General features: G+C 43.7%; 1 protein-coding gene across 3 annotated transcripts; it reads left to right on the top strand.

The window, feature by feature from the left end:
* The first annotated feature begins 365 nt into the window (after window positions 1–365).
* ldb1a (LIM domain binding 1a) lies at window positions 366–17,165 on the top strand. Of its 3 annotated transcripts, none has more exons than XM_084561973.1 (11): window positions 366–538; window positions 9,533–9,635; window positions 10,977–11,021; window positions 11,238–11,313; window positions 11,817–11,919; window positions 12,048–12,220; window positions 12,307–12,429; window positions 12,525–12,602; window positions 12,702–12,825; window positions 12,996–13,144; window positions 14,935–17,165. In XM_084561973.1, exons 1-11 carry the CDS (start codon window positions 511–513, stop codon window positions 14,986–14,988), a joined length of 1,056 nt encoding a protein of 351 aa, XP_084418099.1. In that variant the 5' UTR covers window positions 366–510; the 3' UTR covers window positions 14,989–17,165. The 3 variants fall into 3 exon arrangements, with proteins under 3 accessions (XP_084418099.1, XP_084418101.1, XP_084418100.1); XM_084561975.1 differs by lacking the exon at window positions 14,935–17,165 and adding an exon at window positions 14,082–14,915; XM_084561974.1 differs by having other exon boundaries at window positions 367–538; window positions 12,996–13,138.
* Window positions 17,166–18,676: the final 1,511 nt, after the last annotated feature.

Genomic DNA, 18,676 nt, shown 5'->3' with positions numbered 1-18,676 from the left:
AATGACCCTCTGCCTCTGGGCTCCTACTGAGTATGTTTATCTCCCACAGCAGCACTGGGCAAAAATAGACGATGCATCACTGCCACACACACACACACACACCTTGTTCGTTTTCTCTTTTTCCTCCCCTTTGCTCTAATTGCCTCCCTCCTGCATTCTCCGTTTCACTCCCTCACTCCGTTCCATATTACTTACTCCTGTCTCACATAAGGCTCTTTCTTCCTCTTTCACTCCTCTCTCATTTTCCCTCCCACTTGTGTTGCAATATGCCTATTAATGATGCAGCTTGAGCACCACTGCCAACTTCCTGCCTCTGACAGAGAGAGAGAGAGAGAGAGAGAGAGAGAGAGAGGAGTGTAGTTGTGTTGTACATGCCCTGCTTTGTACCACTCCCTCTTATCTCTCCACCCCTCTCCGTCCTGTGTTGTTTTCCTCAGAGTTAGCCCATGCGAGCAGCGTGTGGACTGAGTGCAGCTGTTTCGTTCAGAGACGAGCCCAACATGTGAGAAGATGTCTGTGGGAGGTTGCGCTTGTCCCGGTGAGTGCCCACTCTTCCTTCTTCTCCCCCTTTCCTCCTCCGTGTCTGTGCTCAGTGGTGCTGTCAGAAAGATGACTTATGTAAAAGTGCTGCAAAGCCCCCTCGGGCCAGCGTCAAGCTGCGTGAGTTTGTGCGTGCGGTGAGCGTGTGTGTTAGCGACTACACTCTGAACACATGTCCTAAAACAAGGTTACAGACTGAGGCTACCACGCTTTCAGATTGAGTTGTTCGCCACCTCTCAGTCACGCTAGCTTGCTGTGCAGCAGATCAATGGCTCTTTGAGTTTCGCCACACACAGAGGCACTAAGATATCAATAAGTTCTACATTTGCTGACTCTTTTCACCCTCTTTCAGGCTTGTTTCTTGGCAGTTTGTGCTTTTATATGTGAAATCACTGCTTGGAGTCACAGAAACTGTTTGTCCCATGAATCAGAACTGAACGAGTCAGAAGTACTTTCGTAGACTTGCTGCGAAGTTGGTCTTCCCTTGATGAGTTTAAAGCACTAATGGAGATACTTTAGATTTATAGTAACTAAGAGATTAAATTATTTTTGTCATTACAAAGCTCTTTGTCATTGTGACTTTGCATTTTGCATTCCTGTGTGTGTTCAGTTTTTAATGTGGTTCCTGTGCTTGCCTTTTCCTGGAATCTCTTGTTCTAAGTAAAGGTTACATAAAACATTATCATCCTAAAGCACTTTTTTGGTGTTCGACATCTACACTTGGCTCTTGTGCTACTGTATCAGAGCAAGAGGAAGGAAATCTAGTGTAATCTGTCTGCACATGTTAGTCGTTGGCAGGCAAAAATGTTTTGGCAATTTTTTATCAAGTAGATCTCATAATCTGTTCTCTCCCATGGAGTGTTTGATCCTTTTTCAACTTTGGAGCAATTTCTCTTCAACGGTATCCCGCTGAGAGCGGGCAGGCTACAGAGATGGTTGCCTTGTGCACGGTAAAAAGCCTCTTGGTGCCAAGGGACGGGCTCCGCGCCGCACAAGGGAGCGAGTATGAAACAGAAATTGAATCGTAGCATCTGCTCTAAGGGGATCTCAGAGAGGACAGATTGAATTAGGGTGTCAGTATCATTTTAATGGGCCGGCTCTGATTCATTGGCAATCGGCTATCAGATGGAATAATGTTAGGCCTGTGCTTGATGTTCTCCTCTCAGATCTTCCCTCTTCTCCGGCTCCCTCCCGTAATTTTCCTGTATCTCTTCCTCCTTCGCTCCCTCTATTGACAGACTTTACCGCGGAACAGAAACTTTTAATGGCATCCACATGTTTTCAAGGGATGTACACAGATCTGCCTTGTGCATGTTGTGCACCAACAATCAAACGTTTGCACACGCAGGCAGCATGCTTGGAAATGTACAGCACGCACGTACGCCTTCATGAGAACAAGCATGGGCTTGTGGATCTCTCAGATAACCACAGAGCAACATTGATCAACACCGGTTTGCAGTTTTGCTCTCCCTCCCCGTGCATGCGCTGTAAATCATTACATTTGAAGGCTGGTTTGTTTACATTCTTGCATGATGGTAGATGGACGATCCTCCTAATCGTTCCTGTGTGAATGTGCATTGTAAAAACAAACCCGCTCTCGCATTCTAACATCTCTTTTCCCTGTCAAATGGTTGCGGTCATTTTTGTTTGGTTATTGGGTCAGAATATTATATAACTGGGGAATTCGAGCTGAGCATATTTGCATGTGGTAGAGCGAAAGCAATAATCAAGAACAGACTTCTCCTGTCTGTCTAGTTCATTGACAAAGCTGTGACATCCTGCTGTTGTTGTGACTTCCATGTGAATCAGCCTTTTCAAGGTTTTGTTCCTCGCATGAAGGAGATTCGTCCTAACACAGCGGAGCCAATCATATCCTTTGTTCAGGCTAAATGGTAAAAATAGATTGCTTGTGAGCTGAAGATACCCCCACCCCACACACTCTCTCTCTCTCACATGCACCCACTCAAGCATTCGCTCCCCTTTTGCTCACCACTCTCTCAGTCTCTCACCCATCTCACTCTAACCCCTCCCTCCAATTTCTGCCTTCCTCATCTCACTCTCTCCCCCTCTTCCTCTTTCACCCTCTCTGTCACTCCTTCATCCCTCATTGAGTGCCTTTTTGCAGTGGTGTTACCTCATGCAGAAAGTCACATGGTTCCTGATTGGAGAAAAGTGACTTAAAGCAGAGTCAAGATGGCAGCCAGGCTTTTTTCTTTTCTTTTTTTTTTTTTTTGATTACTGTTATACAACAACGCCACTGCCTCAGCTTTATCTCACTGCGCTGAAAACCTTGCTCCTCTCTTTCTTTTCCTCTCCAGTTCCTCACTCTTCTTCTCTTCCCCTCGTCCCCTCCTCTCTCTACACCAGCGAGTCTCTCAGATCTTGTTTGCTGGATCAAAATGGCTGTGTGCAGAGGCAGAGAGAAAGAAGGAATGCGTGGGAGACAGAGATGCTGGGGAGTCAGAGAAATGAGGGTGGGGGGGTTGCAGAGTGGAGACTAGCTGTAGTGATGTCACATCTGCTGCAGGCCGACTGGATGGCAAAAAGGAAGCTGGCATGTGTCACGCAGCCGAGAGGATGGGGAGGAAGCTAAATGGCAGGGAAGGAAGGAAATCATTTTCTCTGAAAGCACACCTGTATTTGTGAGAGATGTGCAAGCTGCAGAGTCTTTAAAATCCAAGGACAGGCTGAAATAGAAGGTGGTAACAGCATGAAAGGGAGCTATTTTCAAAAGAAAATGTGTAGGAACTGTTGCGGAGTTGTTTGAACACGGTATCTGTGTGTGGGCTCAAGTCTATTTAGGGCTCAGGAGTGTTGTGTTAACACAGTATAGAAATCATCAAGCAGATTTATATATTTAGGATAAATAAAGCCTATGTGAACACTGTTTGGTGACAAAGATGGGTTGTGCAAGAGGAATGGAACAGATTTGATATAGAGCAAATGTTGAGATGACTGTTAAAGGCATTTGTGACATAAAACGAAATGAATATTCAGAATTTGTGCTTAAGATGTGACATTTTAATAATGCAAATCTAGGGTGTCGTGTCGCGGATTAGATAAGTTTCCATATTCCAGTAAAATCCTGTGCTGTGTCATAGTTTCACTATTTATACATCCGCGGAGCAGCTCAACGATTAGTCACTACATCATCACTGCAGACAGTCTGTCTCTCTGTTGTTCAGCTTAAAGAGAGACATTAGGATTGCGCAGCTCGAGCTAAATGCACGCATAAATTTGCAACAAATTTTAGTGAGACATTTTTAACTACACCTTTTATTCTTGGGGACTTAGCACAAGAAGATAAAATATCTTTTATTACAGGGGTTCAAATGAAAGTACATCAGATCCTAACTATCAAAAAACAATGTTATAATATAATATCTAAGGTTTGCTTTAATTTGCTCTTTAACGACCTCTGTTACTGCAAATGTCCACAAGACCAGCCTTCATACAGACATTCGAATGCTAGCTTTTTTTTCCGTTTGTTATCCTTTGATTTATCTTGAACACATGTCGTTTTAACTTCCTCTTGTCAAGCTACAGTTGCATCCTCTGGGTGCAGCCTGCGTTAGTCCTGTCTGCTGCCTTGTTGCTATCACTACCAGTCAGGTGTCACAACGGTTTCCCTGACAAGACTGTGCTTCCATTGTCGTACTGCTTCGCTCTCGTTATACGTTTGTGTAGAGAGGTTTTGGGAAAGGTGTGTTTACACATTGATAGCGTGTGTATAATGACCTCGTAATGTTCACCAAGGTCAGTTTCAGCTGTAGTCGTTTACCTGTATCATACTAAATCTCAACTGGAGATCACATTATAATTTTCTGTACGTGGATGGATGACAGTCTGAATGCTATGCAGCCCAAATAGTGCATATAAAGTAGTTGTGGAGCCAGGTAGCTATAAATATGTATTTAAAGATGGTACATCAGATTGTGTAGTACAAGACTAGTTTTCCAGTGACAGAAATTGGACTTATTTCTTTGTGTATTCTGCATTTAATGTTATCGCTGCATGCCAGCTCTGCTCGCCAGGTACTCTGTGAACATGTGTAGTAAATGTGATGCTTACTGAATACAGATGAAATTGGATTCTCATTGCAGAAACACTCCCGTCGTGGAGCATGTAATATTGCATATTTTATGCCATGTCAGCCACACTACCATTTGGTCCATCTTCACTAGTTTTATGTATGCATATATGTATAATGAAGAATTCAAGTTCCAGTCTTAAGTGTGCATGAAAAAAACATTATTGTTACAGTTGTGGAATATGAAATTAAAATATTTCAATACACGTTAAAAGATTAGATGTTGTTTATAATAACAAAAAACTGTTTGGCATGTAAATACAGTTCAACCTCAGAGATAAAATAAATTCTACTGTATCCACTTGAGTCTATTTTGATGACTGAAGAAGATGTTTTCAGCATTTGCCAGCAGAGGGAGGTGCTGTTCTTTTACTACCTCGCCTTGTCTCTATCCATCAACACAGACAGCTGACTGGTTATCCAAAAAGAGATCAGCATTCCAGTGAAACAGCCCTGCTGTCTGAATTTTATCCTCATGAAGGTTATGGTATTTAGCATCAGAGCAGGTTGATTCAAGGGTGTTTTCAGTTTGGAGGCTATGTATTTGTAGTATTATTGAATTGTATTGTAACAACACATGTTTCTATTATTTTGACATCTCCACTTTTAGTCAATAGTCCAGGCTAAATAACAGAAACGGTTTTGTGTTTAATTCAATCCAGGTTAATAACACCACAAACTACATCCTCAAAAATGATCATATGGTTGAATAACCACCTTTCTGATGCTGTTTCATCATAAACTGAACATCACAACAGTCATGAAGATCGCATTTAGTGCAGGACTGTTATATTAGAATACATTCAATTTTACTAGTACACGTAATGGAGCCCATAATTCGCACCAGATATTTTGTGGCCTCTAAATTCAAAATTCTATTTACCATGTCATTTGCGCAGTGGTGCTTAACATTTTTTGCATTCATATCTCTGCTCCAAGTCTGACATAGAGTTTATGCAGTGAGAGTGACTGGAGTGGGTGAGATGTGTTTACCGTATCAATGAAATTCATTGCTTCACTTCCCCCCAGCTGCACTCCTGGCTTATATAAATTCCACAAACTGACTGGCAGCTCAAGTGAGAGCCTCGACAAATGAGCTTTAAATGCACTTTGAGACCACAAAAGGTTGTCTAGCCTACAAATATATTGCTTGTAAACATTAGAGCGGTTATTGATTAAAAGTGAGGCTGCAGATTATACACCCTTACATAATCCGAGGCTATGACAGGCTCAGGGCTGCGGTCTAAAGGATTGGAGTCATGAGCCAAGTCATTAGTGCAGATATTCCGAGGGGCATAAATATAATGTTTGAATCACTGTCAGTGGATTTAATAAAAGATATGGAAATATTTTATTTTTGTTTTGCAGTTGTAAACATCGGGACAGACTGTCAGCACTAGTTTGCATAAATCCAGCAACCCTAGATATACCATGTGTTTGGTTTTGCTTCTTTCCAGATGGATGATTATTATGAATGAGCTGAGATTTCCCCATCTAACAAAAGCTTTATAAATGCATCATTTATAAATGGTGGGGGGAAATATTCTCAGATACCGCAGGGCTTTTATTTGTTTCTAATCAAATTGGCAGAGATGTAATAAGATTCTGTGCAACTTTTTCATTATTTTCTGAGATTGTGCCACAGCTATTCCACATATCATGCATATACTAACTATATTCTGGCACATGCAGGCTGTGTACATGCTATTACTCATCATTTATCTGTCCTCTTATTAAAAACGATTAACATCTGGTACGCTGATTGTGATATATAATCTTACGGAAATGTTTTGCTTATGTTAATGTCAAGAGCTACTGTGTCATCTTGAATTTCCCTTAATAGACATCTTACATTACCGTGCTCATATGAAACTCATTTCAGTTTGGTTGGTGTCCTATTTTTTCATATCTGAAGGGCCCTGCGTCTAGCAGAGACTTCCCTGAATGCACATATCAATAACGCTTCCATTTGAAATAATAAATGCACTAATAAAATATATAAGCCATTTGCTTAAGAGCATTTGTGTGAACACAACATGTTAAATGAGGAGCTGGAACTTGTTGATGCAGATTATGTCGCTGTTGTGCTGTCAGACTAAGATTAACTGTGTGTGTGTTAAAGGGTGAAACTGATGTACCTCTCTGAATGGGGACCCACCTTGTACCACACTGGGGGTGCCGCTATTCCACAGAAAGGTCCTTGGTGGAGACAAATTGTGGGCCCTGTAGGGGAGGTAGGCCTGTTTTTGTCCGGGCAGTGTGTCGGGATGGGCGGAGGAGCTTTGAGGAGGCGGGGCCTTTGTTTGTTCGTGTCTCGGCTGGCAGGAACAAAGGGTCCTGTAGTAGTAGAACATTATAGCAACCACCGTTCCCCCCCCGAACAAATGACACTGAAAACATATAGCGGGGATTTTTGCAAATTGACCGGAACCGGAGGAAACTAGCGGGAGCGTTTTTTTTTTTTTTTTACTTTCCCCCGTCGCTCGCCGCCTTGTTTCGGGTCGGAGGGAGTGAATTATCAGCGGTCGGCGCATCCAGCCGCTCCGGCTAGCAGCGAGGCTAGCTGGCTAGAAACACCGAGCCGAGGTGTTGAGGAGACACCGCGTTTCTCTGCAGGTAACTCCAACTTACAGCTTTTACCAGCACCTCTACCTCGCAGTAAACCTCTCAAACCGGTGCTAAACAAGCTCTGGATGTTGCGTTGTTTTTAAAAAAAACGGCTGGTAGTTTAGCAACTAGGTTAATAGCTTAGCAATGGCATCCGTCTTCTATGTTAATGAATGCGGCCCTGCAGCTCAGTTTACCTCTGCTCCCGGCTGTTAAAGTAAATGCTCTCTCATTTTTAAATGCACTCCGTGGAAGCCCGCACACGGAGCAATGAGTTGACGCCAGCGAGCAGTGCAAGTATGTTGGGAGTCTTTGCACATAGCTCTGGATGTTTTATTGGCTGCGGGCCATCCTCTGGTCGCAGCTCTTTTGTTTGCACTGAACAGTTTGGGCGGACTAAAGTCTGCACCAAAGTCTCATTATGTTAAGTTAACCTTTGTTGGAGTGGCTGTGCATCATGAGCGCTCATCTGATCTTAAACGGGAACGCTTGGAAGGCTAGAGTCATCCATCTCTTATTTGTCAAGTGGAGCACAACTCGGGATGCTTCCTTCATCCTCTTGTCTTTCATGAAGATGTTATGTTTGGATGTTAGTCTCGTGCATGCGTCTCAGGCTTGATCCTATAATCTGCACATTTTTTTTCCCCCCCTCTTCATGTAATGTTGGTGAAATGGCTTCTTTCTCTGCAAGGTGTCAGAGATGGGAATAATCTCTGTCTGCGTTTTTGCAGGTTTGTTTCAGATGTAGATGTTGTATTATAGAAAAAAAAAACTGAGGTTTGTATTCTTTATGTGGTGACAAACATTGGGATGCAAAGCAGGCGGTGGAGGATTTATTTGTTGCAGTGGGAATTATGTTTTGCACAATGCCGTGGATCAGCATCAAATTGAACAAAGACGTACGATATGGTGCTGAATGCGGCGTGAAGCTAATGGCTGGCTGCGTTTAAGGAGGGGGGGTGGGGGGGTGGGTGTATGGGGTCAGGGGTAATGCATAGAAACCCATTGTTGGGTGCCCCTTGAGCAGGGTAACCTCCATGGTAATAGGGAGGAGAGGATGACCTGCCGTGACTCTCCTGGGTATACACAACCGAGGAAGACACAGCTGAGAGTAAATGAAGGAGGAGTTGTGGATGTCCTACAAGCAGACCCTCGTTCTTTTCTCCCTCTGTGTGATTTGACGTTAACCACCGCTGTTTGTGGAGTAGGCTACCTGCAGGGCTTCCATAATCCCCCCCCCCCCCCCCCCCCAAAAAAAACCCACGCGAAGATATTAAAATAACATCCCTACCTGTTAGGTTTGCATTAGACTGGGCCGCGTTCGGAGTCCATGTTCTTCCCCCTGCTGGATTTAATTAGGTACAGTCCCCCTTTCATTTGCCTGGCTGACAGTGACCAACTGCTGTGCATAAATTGCGAGTCAAATTAATCTTGCGCTGTCTTCAGGTGCCTGTTGGGAATACCAGATTTACAAGCGGAGCGCACACAAGCGGCATTATTAAAGGAGAAAGCACAGGAACAAACAGGATTTTCCCGTTACTGCAAAATCTAATTATGAATGTAGCCAATAAATGCATCCCGTTAACTTAAAATCTTCTGTGTTAAAACGTAGGGTTACTGGAGCCTGCTTGCGTTGAGCCTTTCCTGCCTGCTTGCGTGTGAAATATCTTTGATCAGACCTAATTATATGAAAGTTGCTGCTTGCGTAGGGGTCTCCTTGATTAGAGATGCAGAATCAACGTTTTCTCAGTGCTGCGATTTGTTTGAGCATGAATGCGTATCCGGGCAGAGAAGGGTTAACAGTGGCCACGATAGGGAGTTGGGGGATGGGTAAAAACAGGCAACTAGAGGGGGGAGACAAACACAGTGCATAAGAGCATGGTTAGAAACACATGTTGTATGCAAAGAAGAGGGTTGCCTCTAATGGTGCGCGTGGTACGCGAAACACAAAGAACACGCCAGGCCGTGTTTGCTTGTGTCCACCCATTTCACTGATTGTTTACTCAGTTTTCTGCAGGCTAATAAATATTGCAGCCCCCCCCTTCTTCATGGTGATTTGTTTTCTTGTCCATTTTGCAGATTGAAGATGCATTAGATAATGAAAGCGGCAGGAAATTGTTCTTGGCAGCGTGCTTTCATTTCAGCAAATCTCGACAAAATCACCCAACATTAGATTACTTAGATGATGCTGTGATTTGAAAGAAGCTAAATCCAAAGTAATCTAAATCTCCTTTAATTCTCTGCTCTTTTTTTTCCACCCCTCCTCTTCTCCCTCTGCTCTGGTTTTGTGCGCAGGCTGTTCGTCAAAGTCATTCAAGCTGTACTCTCCTAAGGAGCCCCCCAACGGCGGCAGCTTTCCCCCCTTCCACCCAGGCGCTATGCTTGACAGAGATGTGGGGTAGGTCTGGGTTATACTATCTGGTACACCATTTGCGGTAATCCAGTCAGATTCCCTTTTTTAAACATCTGTCTGTACGTTGTGATCATGTAATTAGTTGTACTGACCTAGTTACGTTTACTAAAGAACACAACATGTTTATTTTTAGACATTTTCCTGACTACTGACTTGGTATTGATGCTGATGTTTCATTGCACATTCTTCAAACTGCACTGCACAGTTTTGGACTTAAAAGGGAAAAATAGAGAAGACGTGATAAAGTCAGAGAATGCCACATTAACACATAACATTGCTCTACTTTCTAAACCTAGACTGACTTGTTTGTTTCAGTTTCTAAATATTTAAGCATAATTCTCTTTTCAGTCATTGTTTTTGAACGTATGCACACGTCTCCAGTGTGTCTAGAACCACACATAATATGAGAGATCATAAGACCTTTGCCTTTCATCCTTTCTCTCCCAATCCGTCATGAGAAATGTGTTGGAACAAGCCATTCAGATTACCCACCTCTTGTGACGTTATAGGGGGATAAGGCTGGTAATCATGTCGTTCCAACCAAGCAAAGGTTGCTGCATGATTCGAACCGCCCCCTGAGGACCAGGCAAAAAAAAATTAAGCCAATAAGGAAGTGACAAAACATTGCAGTTCATCAGCTGGCCACTTGAGGCTACCTCTAAAAGTGAGCTAGTCCCTGTAGAGTAGACCTATATGTTGAGCCACATTTATGCTTCTGCATAGGATCTACACCGAAACCAGACAAATACCTTCCCAGAGATGTAACTACAGGTCACAGCGACGTCTGATCATGACCGATCCAAAAAGCATTGCCTCATTCACAACATTAGCCATTCATTTCCAGTTGCCATTGCGTGAAGCACACAGAGAAACTCAACACAGCCGACTAGCCCATAACTAGCGTTTTAGCGGCATATTCGATGCACAACCGTGCAAGTGTTTTTGCTTGAGGCATCCAGTGGCAGCAATAAGAAAGGCACCACCCTCCACTGGAACAGGGCATGGACAGCAACAGCTCATTTGCATTTAATGCTACAGACGCTTAAACAGCCTGTTTGTAACCAGACTAAAGCCAAAGCTAAGACAGGCACAGTTAAATGAACGATCTGTGTGTTACTGGGAGCTAAAACTTGAAAGACACATTCTGGAGACATGTGAGACTTTCATTGACCTGTTAAAAAGAGGCACAACATGATACCTTTAACTTATACCCATCCTGTTCTATGACATTGTGGAATATGATTTATGTGGAATATAAAAATAATTGCTTGGTATAACCTGTGTTTGTTGGAATATCTTATTTTTAATGGTTTTTTTTTCTCCTAGGCCTACACCCATGTACCCCCCCTCTTACATGGAGCCTGGAATGGGGTGAGAACACTTCGTAGTTAATAAGTAATTGTGGGAAGTCATCTACAAAAAGGCCGTTCTGCTTAATTTCCCTTTTATTTCGCATATGATTTGCATTTAGTTAGCTGTAGTTTGAGGAGCGTCCCGGCCTCCAACATTTGTTTGCAGTGCAGGTGTGGAAAGGCACTGAGGCAGGTCCAGCTGGAGAGTGATGAATCGTCCCGTTTTGTGTTTCAGGAGACCCACACCGTACGGGAACCAGACAGATTACCGGATATATGAGCTGAACAAAAGGTTACAAAACTGGACAGAGGTGAGAAAATGCCCTCGATGCTGCAAGAATTCAACACCGAACCTGCTCTACAACAAAACAGAGTTTAATATTTTAAGTCGGTTGCTGTTATGGTCCATAACGATACGTTCTGTGTACCTGTTGTGCGCCACTTAACTGTTGCCGTGTTTTCAGATTTCCTTCCCGGCAGCTGTTTATGTGTAGCTAACCATGCTAGGGATTTTATGGGAAATTAAGCCGGAGAAGTCGCCGCCTTTAATAGGATTATCTGATCAAAACGTAATTGGAGTGCCAACTGTTTCTATGTTGAAAATCGAGTAGTCGCTATGAGCCGTGCTGCAACACAAACATGCACCTTTATCTTTGTACGTGGACTAATTTTAAGCACAAGTGGGTTTCATGTCCATCAATTTAAAAAGAAAAAAACAATCTTCCTCACCTCTCTGCAGCAAACACCTCTTCACTCTCCAATAAAGTTCAACAACTTTTAAAGTCAGTGTTGTTCCTTATTCTGCTGCTTTTAGGATTGTGACAATCTCTGGTGGGATGCCTTCACCACAGAGTTTTTTGAAGATGACGCCATGCTCACAATCACTTTCTGTCTGGAAGACGGTCCGAAACGATACAGTAAGAGAGAAATATATATTAAGTATATATGAAAATATCTAGTTTATGTGTATGTTCAGTTTATCTCTTTCAATGTTAAGACGCTTGTTTGAGCTTGTTTAATGACCTCTCTCATTTTTTTTCTGCAGCCATCGGCAGGACGTTGATTCCTCGATACTTTAGAAGTATTTTTGAGGGGGGTGCCACTGAGCTCTTCTATGTTTTGAAGCACCCAAAGGAGTCCTTCCACAGTAACTTTGTGTCTCTCGACTGCGACCAGTGCACCATGGTGACACAGAACGGCAAACCTATGTTCACACAGGTACGTACATCACAGCGGGATAAGAAATGCACAGCCTTCCCTCCACTCTCTGTTAGTTAACCTGTTGTCTCTCTGTTGTGCGTTAGGTTTGTGTTGAGGGCCGTCTGTACCTAGAGTTCATGTTTGACGACATGATGAGGATCAAGACGTGGCACTTCAGCATCAGACAACACAGAGAGGTCCTACCGAGGAGCATTTTGGCTATGCATGTGAGTTCCAGAGCAAATAAACCTCACGCATTCAAATGCTCATACAGTTTATACACTTACTTACTGATCACATCCTTTTTAACCCAACCACCCAGGATCCACAGATGCTCGATCAGCTGGCTAAGAATATCACCAGATGTGGGCTGTCCAACTCCACACTCAACTACCTCCGTGTAAGCAAATGCCCCTTTTGATCGTGTCGTTATTTTTCTGAACCGCTCACAAAACAACCTGCTAACACTCCTTCATGTTCCTCATAATCTTCCCTACAGCTATGTGTGATATTGGAGCCCATGCAGGAGTTGATGTCCAGGCATAAGACGTACAGTTTGAGCCCCAGAGACTGCCTGAAGACCTGCCTCTTCCAAAAGTGGCAAAGAATGGTAGCACCTCCAGGTAACACCTTTTGAAATTGCCAATCCTTCAAGCTGTGGAGTACACACACAAGCGCAACACACAGCTGCGTGACAGTTTCTTATCTGCAGCTGACCTAGAAAACTGCAGATTTGTGGAGATTTGAATACTTGTTCACGGAGCGCGTCGTCTCGTTTTCACTCTGCTTGCAGCCGAGCCAGCCAGACAAGCTCCGAACAAGCGGCGGAAAAGGAAGGTGTCCGGCGGAAGCACCGTGAGCTCCGGCGGAGGCAGCAATAACAACAGCAACAGCAAAAAGAAGAGTCCAGCCAACAGCTTTTCACTCTCCAGCCAGGTACCTGTAAGCATTACATCAACTTGACTTTTAGCTGCACGTCTTACTTTCAGCCGAGCAAGGACGAGACAGGGGGTGGAGGTTAGAAAATTATTTGTGGATGTAGTGGGTGGGAGCGGAGGCTGTTAGAGTTTAGAGAGAAGGTCAGAATAGAGAAAGTTTAGCTTTTCAAAGTGGGATGGGGTTGATTTCTGTAATTCTATGAGTAGATTTAGTTAGTAGACCCCCTTATATGAACCAGTGATGGGCAGTCCCTGGTCCTCAAGGGCCACAGGTTAATGGGTTTATATAGAGCAGCAACAAGTCACCTCCATCTCTGAATAGTGCTCAATATTATATTTTTGGGTCCTGGGGCAGGGTTGTCTTGCTCTGATTTCCAGTGGAGCAGGTCAGGTTTTCTCTCTAAATCCGCCGTATGAACTTAGAGTTACCACCGAGTCTTATCAGAGCGCACAATTCACACACGCAACACTGCTGTCTTTGCTTACTTGGTTGTTTGACTGAGAGAACGAGACCCGAGGTGGAATGAAAACCCCCTGTGATGCAGCACCCAAGGATCAGGGATGCCCACTGCTGGCCAGTAGGGAGGTCCCCTCGACCCTGGTTCCTGGAACAGGGGCCGGGAGTCAGGGCCACACGGACCACTGAACTGTCGGGGTAGATTTCCTGGCGACACATTGTCCTGTTGCGATGGGGTTCAGAATGAGAAGACACAAATACCTCAAGATTTTAACAATTGGGGTCCCCAAATATAAGCTTGTGTTATTTGTGGTGCATTTCATTTGACAAGATGAATTTGTAATGCCGGGTCTTGAACCCTTTTTATCTGACCACACGCCAAAATACAACCCGAGTTAACAACCCGTCCGTGCAGCCAGACATACCGCGCTACACCCCCTGTATTATGGGGATAATATGTACCGGCCCTTGCTGTCCCCTTTAGGATGTGATGATGGTGGGAGAGCCCACACTGATGGGAGGGGAGTTTGGTGACGAGGACGAGCGTCTGATCACGCGGCTGGAGAACACGCAGTACGATGGGGCGAATGGCCTGGAGGATGAGGACAGTTTCAACAGCTCACCTGCACTGGGGGCACACTCGCCCTGGAACAACAAGGCTCCCTCCAGTCAGGAGAGCAAGAATGACAACTCCCAGTCTTCCCAGTAGAGTGCTGAGGTCCCAGCCAGCCCCCCTCCCCCTTTTCAGTGCTTATAAAAACCTACTGGGATCGACCTGAGCCAACACACTAGCAAGAGGAGTCAGGGACGGTGGCCTCGAGAACTTGTGTTCAGCAATTTTTGTTTGTTTTGTTCCGTTGTGTCTTGATAAAAGCAGAGTGGCTAGGGAAAGAGACAATAGCCGATGGACTGATAGAGCTCACAAGAGTCCCACTCTCGCTCCCTCACACATGATCAGTGGTGCTCAGCCTTGGCCCTTGTCTGCTCGGCCGCAGACGGTCCTCTTAGAGTTGTGGTGAGACTGACGCGGCGGCGGTGTGTGCGCATGTGTCCATCATCGCCCGCCACGGTGATTTGAGCCAAAGTTGGCATGTCCTGTTGTCCGAGTGCTCGCCATGGCGACCTTGTCAGCGGGTTCTTGTTCCAACCTCGGGTCTCTCAGGCGTGCGTTTTCTTTGCCGACGCACCTCGCTGTTTCTGTTGTGCTCATGTCACAGGGAAGAAATGCTTAGCTTTTATTTAACTTATTTTTTTGCAGGCTGCAGAAAACTGTGTGCACTCTTAGAGTCAAAATTCAACGTTCGGTCTTTTAAAAACTCAATTATTTGTTTTTGTAGGACCTGGTTGGAACAAAAACCTGTACAGTGCCGGAGCTTGAGGACCGGAGTTGAGAACCACTACGCTAAATCTTAAACACACACACACACACACACACACACACAACACTGACACACACACGCACACATGTACACACTAACACACACACACACACACACACGCACACTGTCACCCACACCTTACTGGAGAGAGGTGGTACGCAGCATGTCTGGACCAGAGCACCAGATGCTACAGAAGTGTGTTTTTAATTTCCTATGTTTTAGACTTGTTTTGATTTTTTTTTTTATTATTATTTTTGTAAACAATTTCTAAAAAATAAACCGACAAGCAAGCAAACAAAACACCCCAGAATATTCTTTGCACTGTTTTCCACTTATTAACGGCAATCTATTTTTCTTATGAATTGACGGCGTATCTTCTTTTTCTTTTCTATTATTTCTAATGTAAGAACTGTAAAACACCTGAAACCTGCAGTATGTCAATGTATAAGTATTGCTGTTAGATCATTCTTATTGTGATGGTAATAACTTCCATGTAAGTCTATGCTTGATATAACGTCATCCATCCGTGTCAGACATCACACCGTCATCAGGCAATCTGGCTTCAGTGCTTAAAAGCAGTTTGTGTTTTAACACACTACTACGTCTTGTTGAGTGGAAAGCAGCGCGCCGGAAACCAGTTTCCCCACTAAAACGTCCATCAAGCACCTGGTTCGGATCTGTTGTCTTATCATTGCAGTTTGCTTTGTCTTCAAATCTCTTTATCTTGTTGGGGTGGGGGTGGGGTGGTGGTGGTGGTCGGGGGAGGGGAGGGGTTCTCTCTTCAGAGAATATAATGACAGAAAAACTTCTCAAATTTGCTACTCGAAAATATTTTAAAAAAACAAGTTTTGACAGGATTGTAAAATAAGAAAAAAAAAAGACTTTTGTATTAACTTAAGTTTCCCAGAAATGTTTTTAATTACAATTAAGAAAGCTGCAGACCAAGGAGCTACATGTAAAGATTCTTATACTGATTACACCGCGCTGTTTTATGTTGGCTTTACTCCTCATGTTTGTGTCCGTGCTTGTATATTTTTAGGTAGTCATTTCTGTAAAAGTTATTCTATGTATTCCTCCCTAGAACTATGAGAAACTCAATCTAATGTAAAGAGATGAAAAAGCCTCTTAAGTTTTCTTTATTATTATTATTATTATTTTGGGTTTTTTTTGGAAACGTGATTTTAAATGGTACAATCACTGATAAAAGATTTTTTGCCCTCATTTTAGCAAACTATTTATTTTTCTATGTACTGCCATTCTGTTTAGGTCAAACCCACCTGTACAATATTCATGATGATACGTGGAGGAATTTGTGGGGCTGCTGAGTCGGTTTCATGCTCATGGCGTTCGTTTTGTTGCTTGTGCTTTTGTTTTTTTGTCGAGAAACGGCTATCGGATCAATAAGTTAAGATCTGAAAAAGGAAAAATTTTAGCCTCAGACTCCTCGGGATGCTGGAAATGTGCCGCAGCAGCTCGACTCTGAGTGAAATTTATCAAGATGAAGCAAAATATTCGATTATATGATGATGACGATTAGGTTTTAGCTTTATTTGATGTTTTCCAGTTACATTTCCAGTCTGTAAGTGATGCTTAAAACATGCAAAGTTGAAAGATAATTACAAAATGATGATTTCTGCTTAAAAAGACTCGCTGTTCATGACTTAAGTTGCTGCGTCAGGGTTTGCCGTTCAGGTACACACAGCAAAATTTGTTGCCTAAACCCTTCGGCCTCAGCAGACGCCAGCTGTCGGCTATCAGATAGTAATGTTCAGGCTCTCCCAGCAGGAGTCGCCAACGGCACCGGGACAAAGCAGCCGGTCAGAAATTCCTCCATTATTCTATCTTTCAGAAATGCCGTCCGTGAATCCACACTGAGCTGCAGGCTGTTGTGTTTAAATCCTTGTTCAATGTCTCCAGCAAACCCCCCTAGTCTACTTTTGTGATGTATCAGTTCAGCGGGGCAGACACGGAATTGAATCTAGGGGGGGCGAATTATCAGCACCCCGCGTTTCCTGAGTCGAGACAATTTGGGAAGCTCAAGGGTGTGTGTGAGACAAGAGATGAAATGGCATTGCACCCATAGCTGGCTATTGTAGCACCTCATCATAGGGGTGATTTTATATCTATATTTTTTTGCCAGGTTTCTGTCATTGATAATTCATGTATGGTATCAATAAAGATGAATTTTCACTGAATACTTGTTTTGTTGTTGTTGTTTTTTTTTTTTATTGGTCCTGAAGCTCTTAATTGAATTGCACGCAAATTAAAACTAATAAAACAGATCCTTCATAGCTGTGCCGGAAGAAGCTAAATATGTTTTCTTTTGTTGTCATGCAACACAGAAATGAGCTGTGTCTGGTGCAGTTCACTGACTTCTGTGGTTAAAACCAGACACTGCAGTGCTTGTTTCACCAAGCTGATAAACACCAAATCATCTGGATGCAATTCTTGTTGTGATTCAGCTGTTTTGTCATGTTTAAAAGGAAGTTATTCAGGCTTTCTCTGCAGATCTGAGGGAGGAGGTAGCAGCTATGCGGGTTGGTTGGCAATTTGGAAATGCCGAAATCAGTCTCAGAAACAGACACCATGGGGTTAGAGTTAGCTGATCAAAAAGAGTCGAAAGAGTCGCAATATACACCAATCAGCCACAACATTAAAACCACTGACAGGTGACGTGAATGACATTGACCATCTTGTGACAATACAATGTTCTGCTGGGAAACTTTTGGACCTGGTATTCATTCGTGTGGATGTTACTTAGACATGTAGCACCCACCTAGACCAGACCAGGCACCCCCACCCCATAGCAATGACACTCCTTGATGGCAGCAGCCATCCCCAGCAGGATGCAGCCTGACACAGGCACACACACAAAAACAGTTTAGGAAAAAAAATAAAAACATGAACAGCTCAAAGTGTTGACCTATCCTCCGCATTCACTAGATTCCAAACTAATCAAGTAACTGTGGGATGAAATGGAACAAGCCTGACTCACAGAGGCCCCTCCCCTCAAACCATAGGAACCAAGGGCCCCCACTATTGCCAGACACCACAGGACACCTTCAGAAGGTCCATGTCCAGTTACAGCTGTTTTGGAGGCACAAGAGAGACCTACACAATATTAGGAAGGTAGTCATAATGTTATGCCTGATCGGTGTAGATACTGATTTGGGTAAATACATTTTCTTCAGGCTGTTGCAGAGTTCTTTCATAAATCAGAGGGACAAAATTCCCTGTGGCGTTTAAACATTTATCAGGGTCTTAACACTTCGGTTTTGTGGCGCTTCAGCTGGAGCTAATAAAAAAAGTATGTCAGTCACACTCCAGGCCTTGGCCGCGGTGCTCGTTCTTAACTATGCTGACATGTGGAAAAGCCACAAGAGGATCGTGTCCCTATCACAAGATCAACATGACGACCAGCAGGAGTCGCCAGTGCTCCAATAAGATCACTCATCACCCTCCCACTGGTGAATGCAACTGGGAGTTTTTTAGCAAAACACAACATTTTTAGTAAGGTCTTTAAAGGAGGTTCACTGTAACTTTGAGAGGAGAGCTCTGAGACAATCACAACGCTGCGAAGCCGTGAGAGCCTTCACGTGCCAAAGCCACTTGTGTTCTTTTGTGAGATTAAAGGATCAGCTTGCAATAGGGAAATTAGGTGCGTGGTCCACGTTCATGTTCCTGCTCATGCAAATGTTGT

The sequence above is a fragment of the Chelon labrosus genome (genome assembly GCF_963514085.1).
Source record: "Chelon labrosus genome assembly, chromosome: 15".
NCBI classification, from domain to species: Eukaryota; Metazoa; Chordata; class Actinopteri; order Mugiliformes; family Mugilidae; genus Chelon; species Chelon labrosus.
The sequence above is the reverse complement of the archived record's forward strand: the minus strand, read 5'-3'. Positions and strand labels throughout refer to the sequence as shown.

Coding starts and splice junctions, on each gene's coding strand:
- ldb1a (XM_084561975.1), top strand. CDS start 511: ATGTCTGTGGGAGGTTGCGCTTGTCCCG. Junction 12,221..12,306: donor GCAAACCTATGTTCACACAG/GTACGTACATCA, acceptor GTTGTGCGTTAG/GTTTGTGTTGAGGGCCGTCT. Junction 12,603..12,701: donor CCACACTCAACTACCTCCGT/GTAAGCAAATGC, acceptor TCTTCCCTACAG/CTATGTGTGATATTGGAGCC.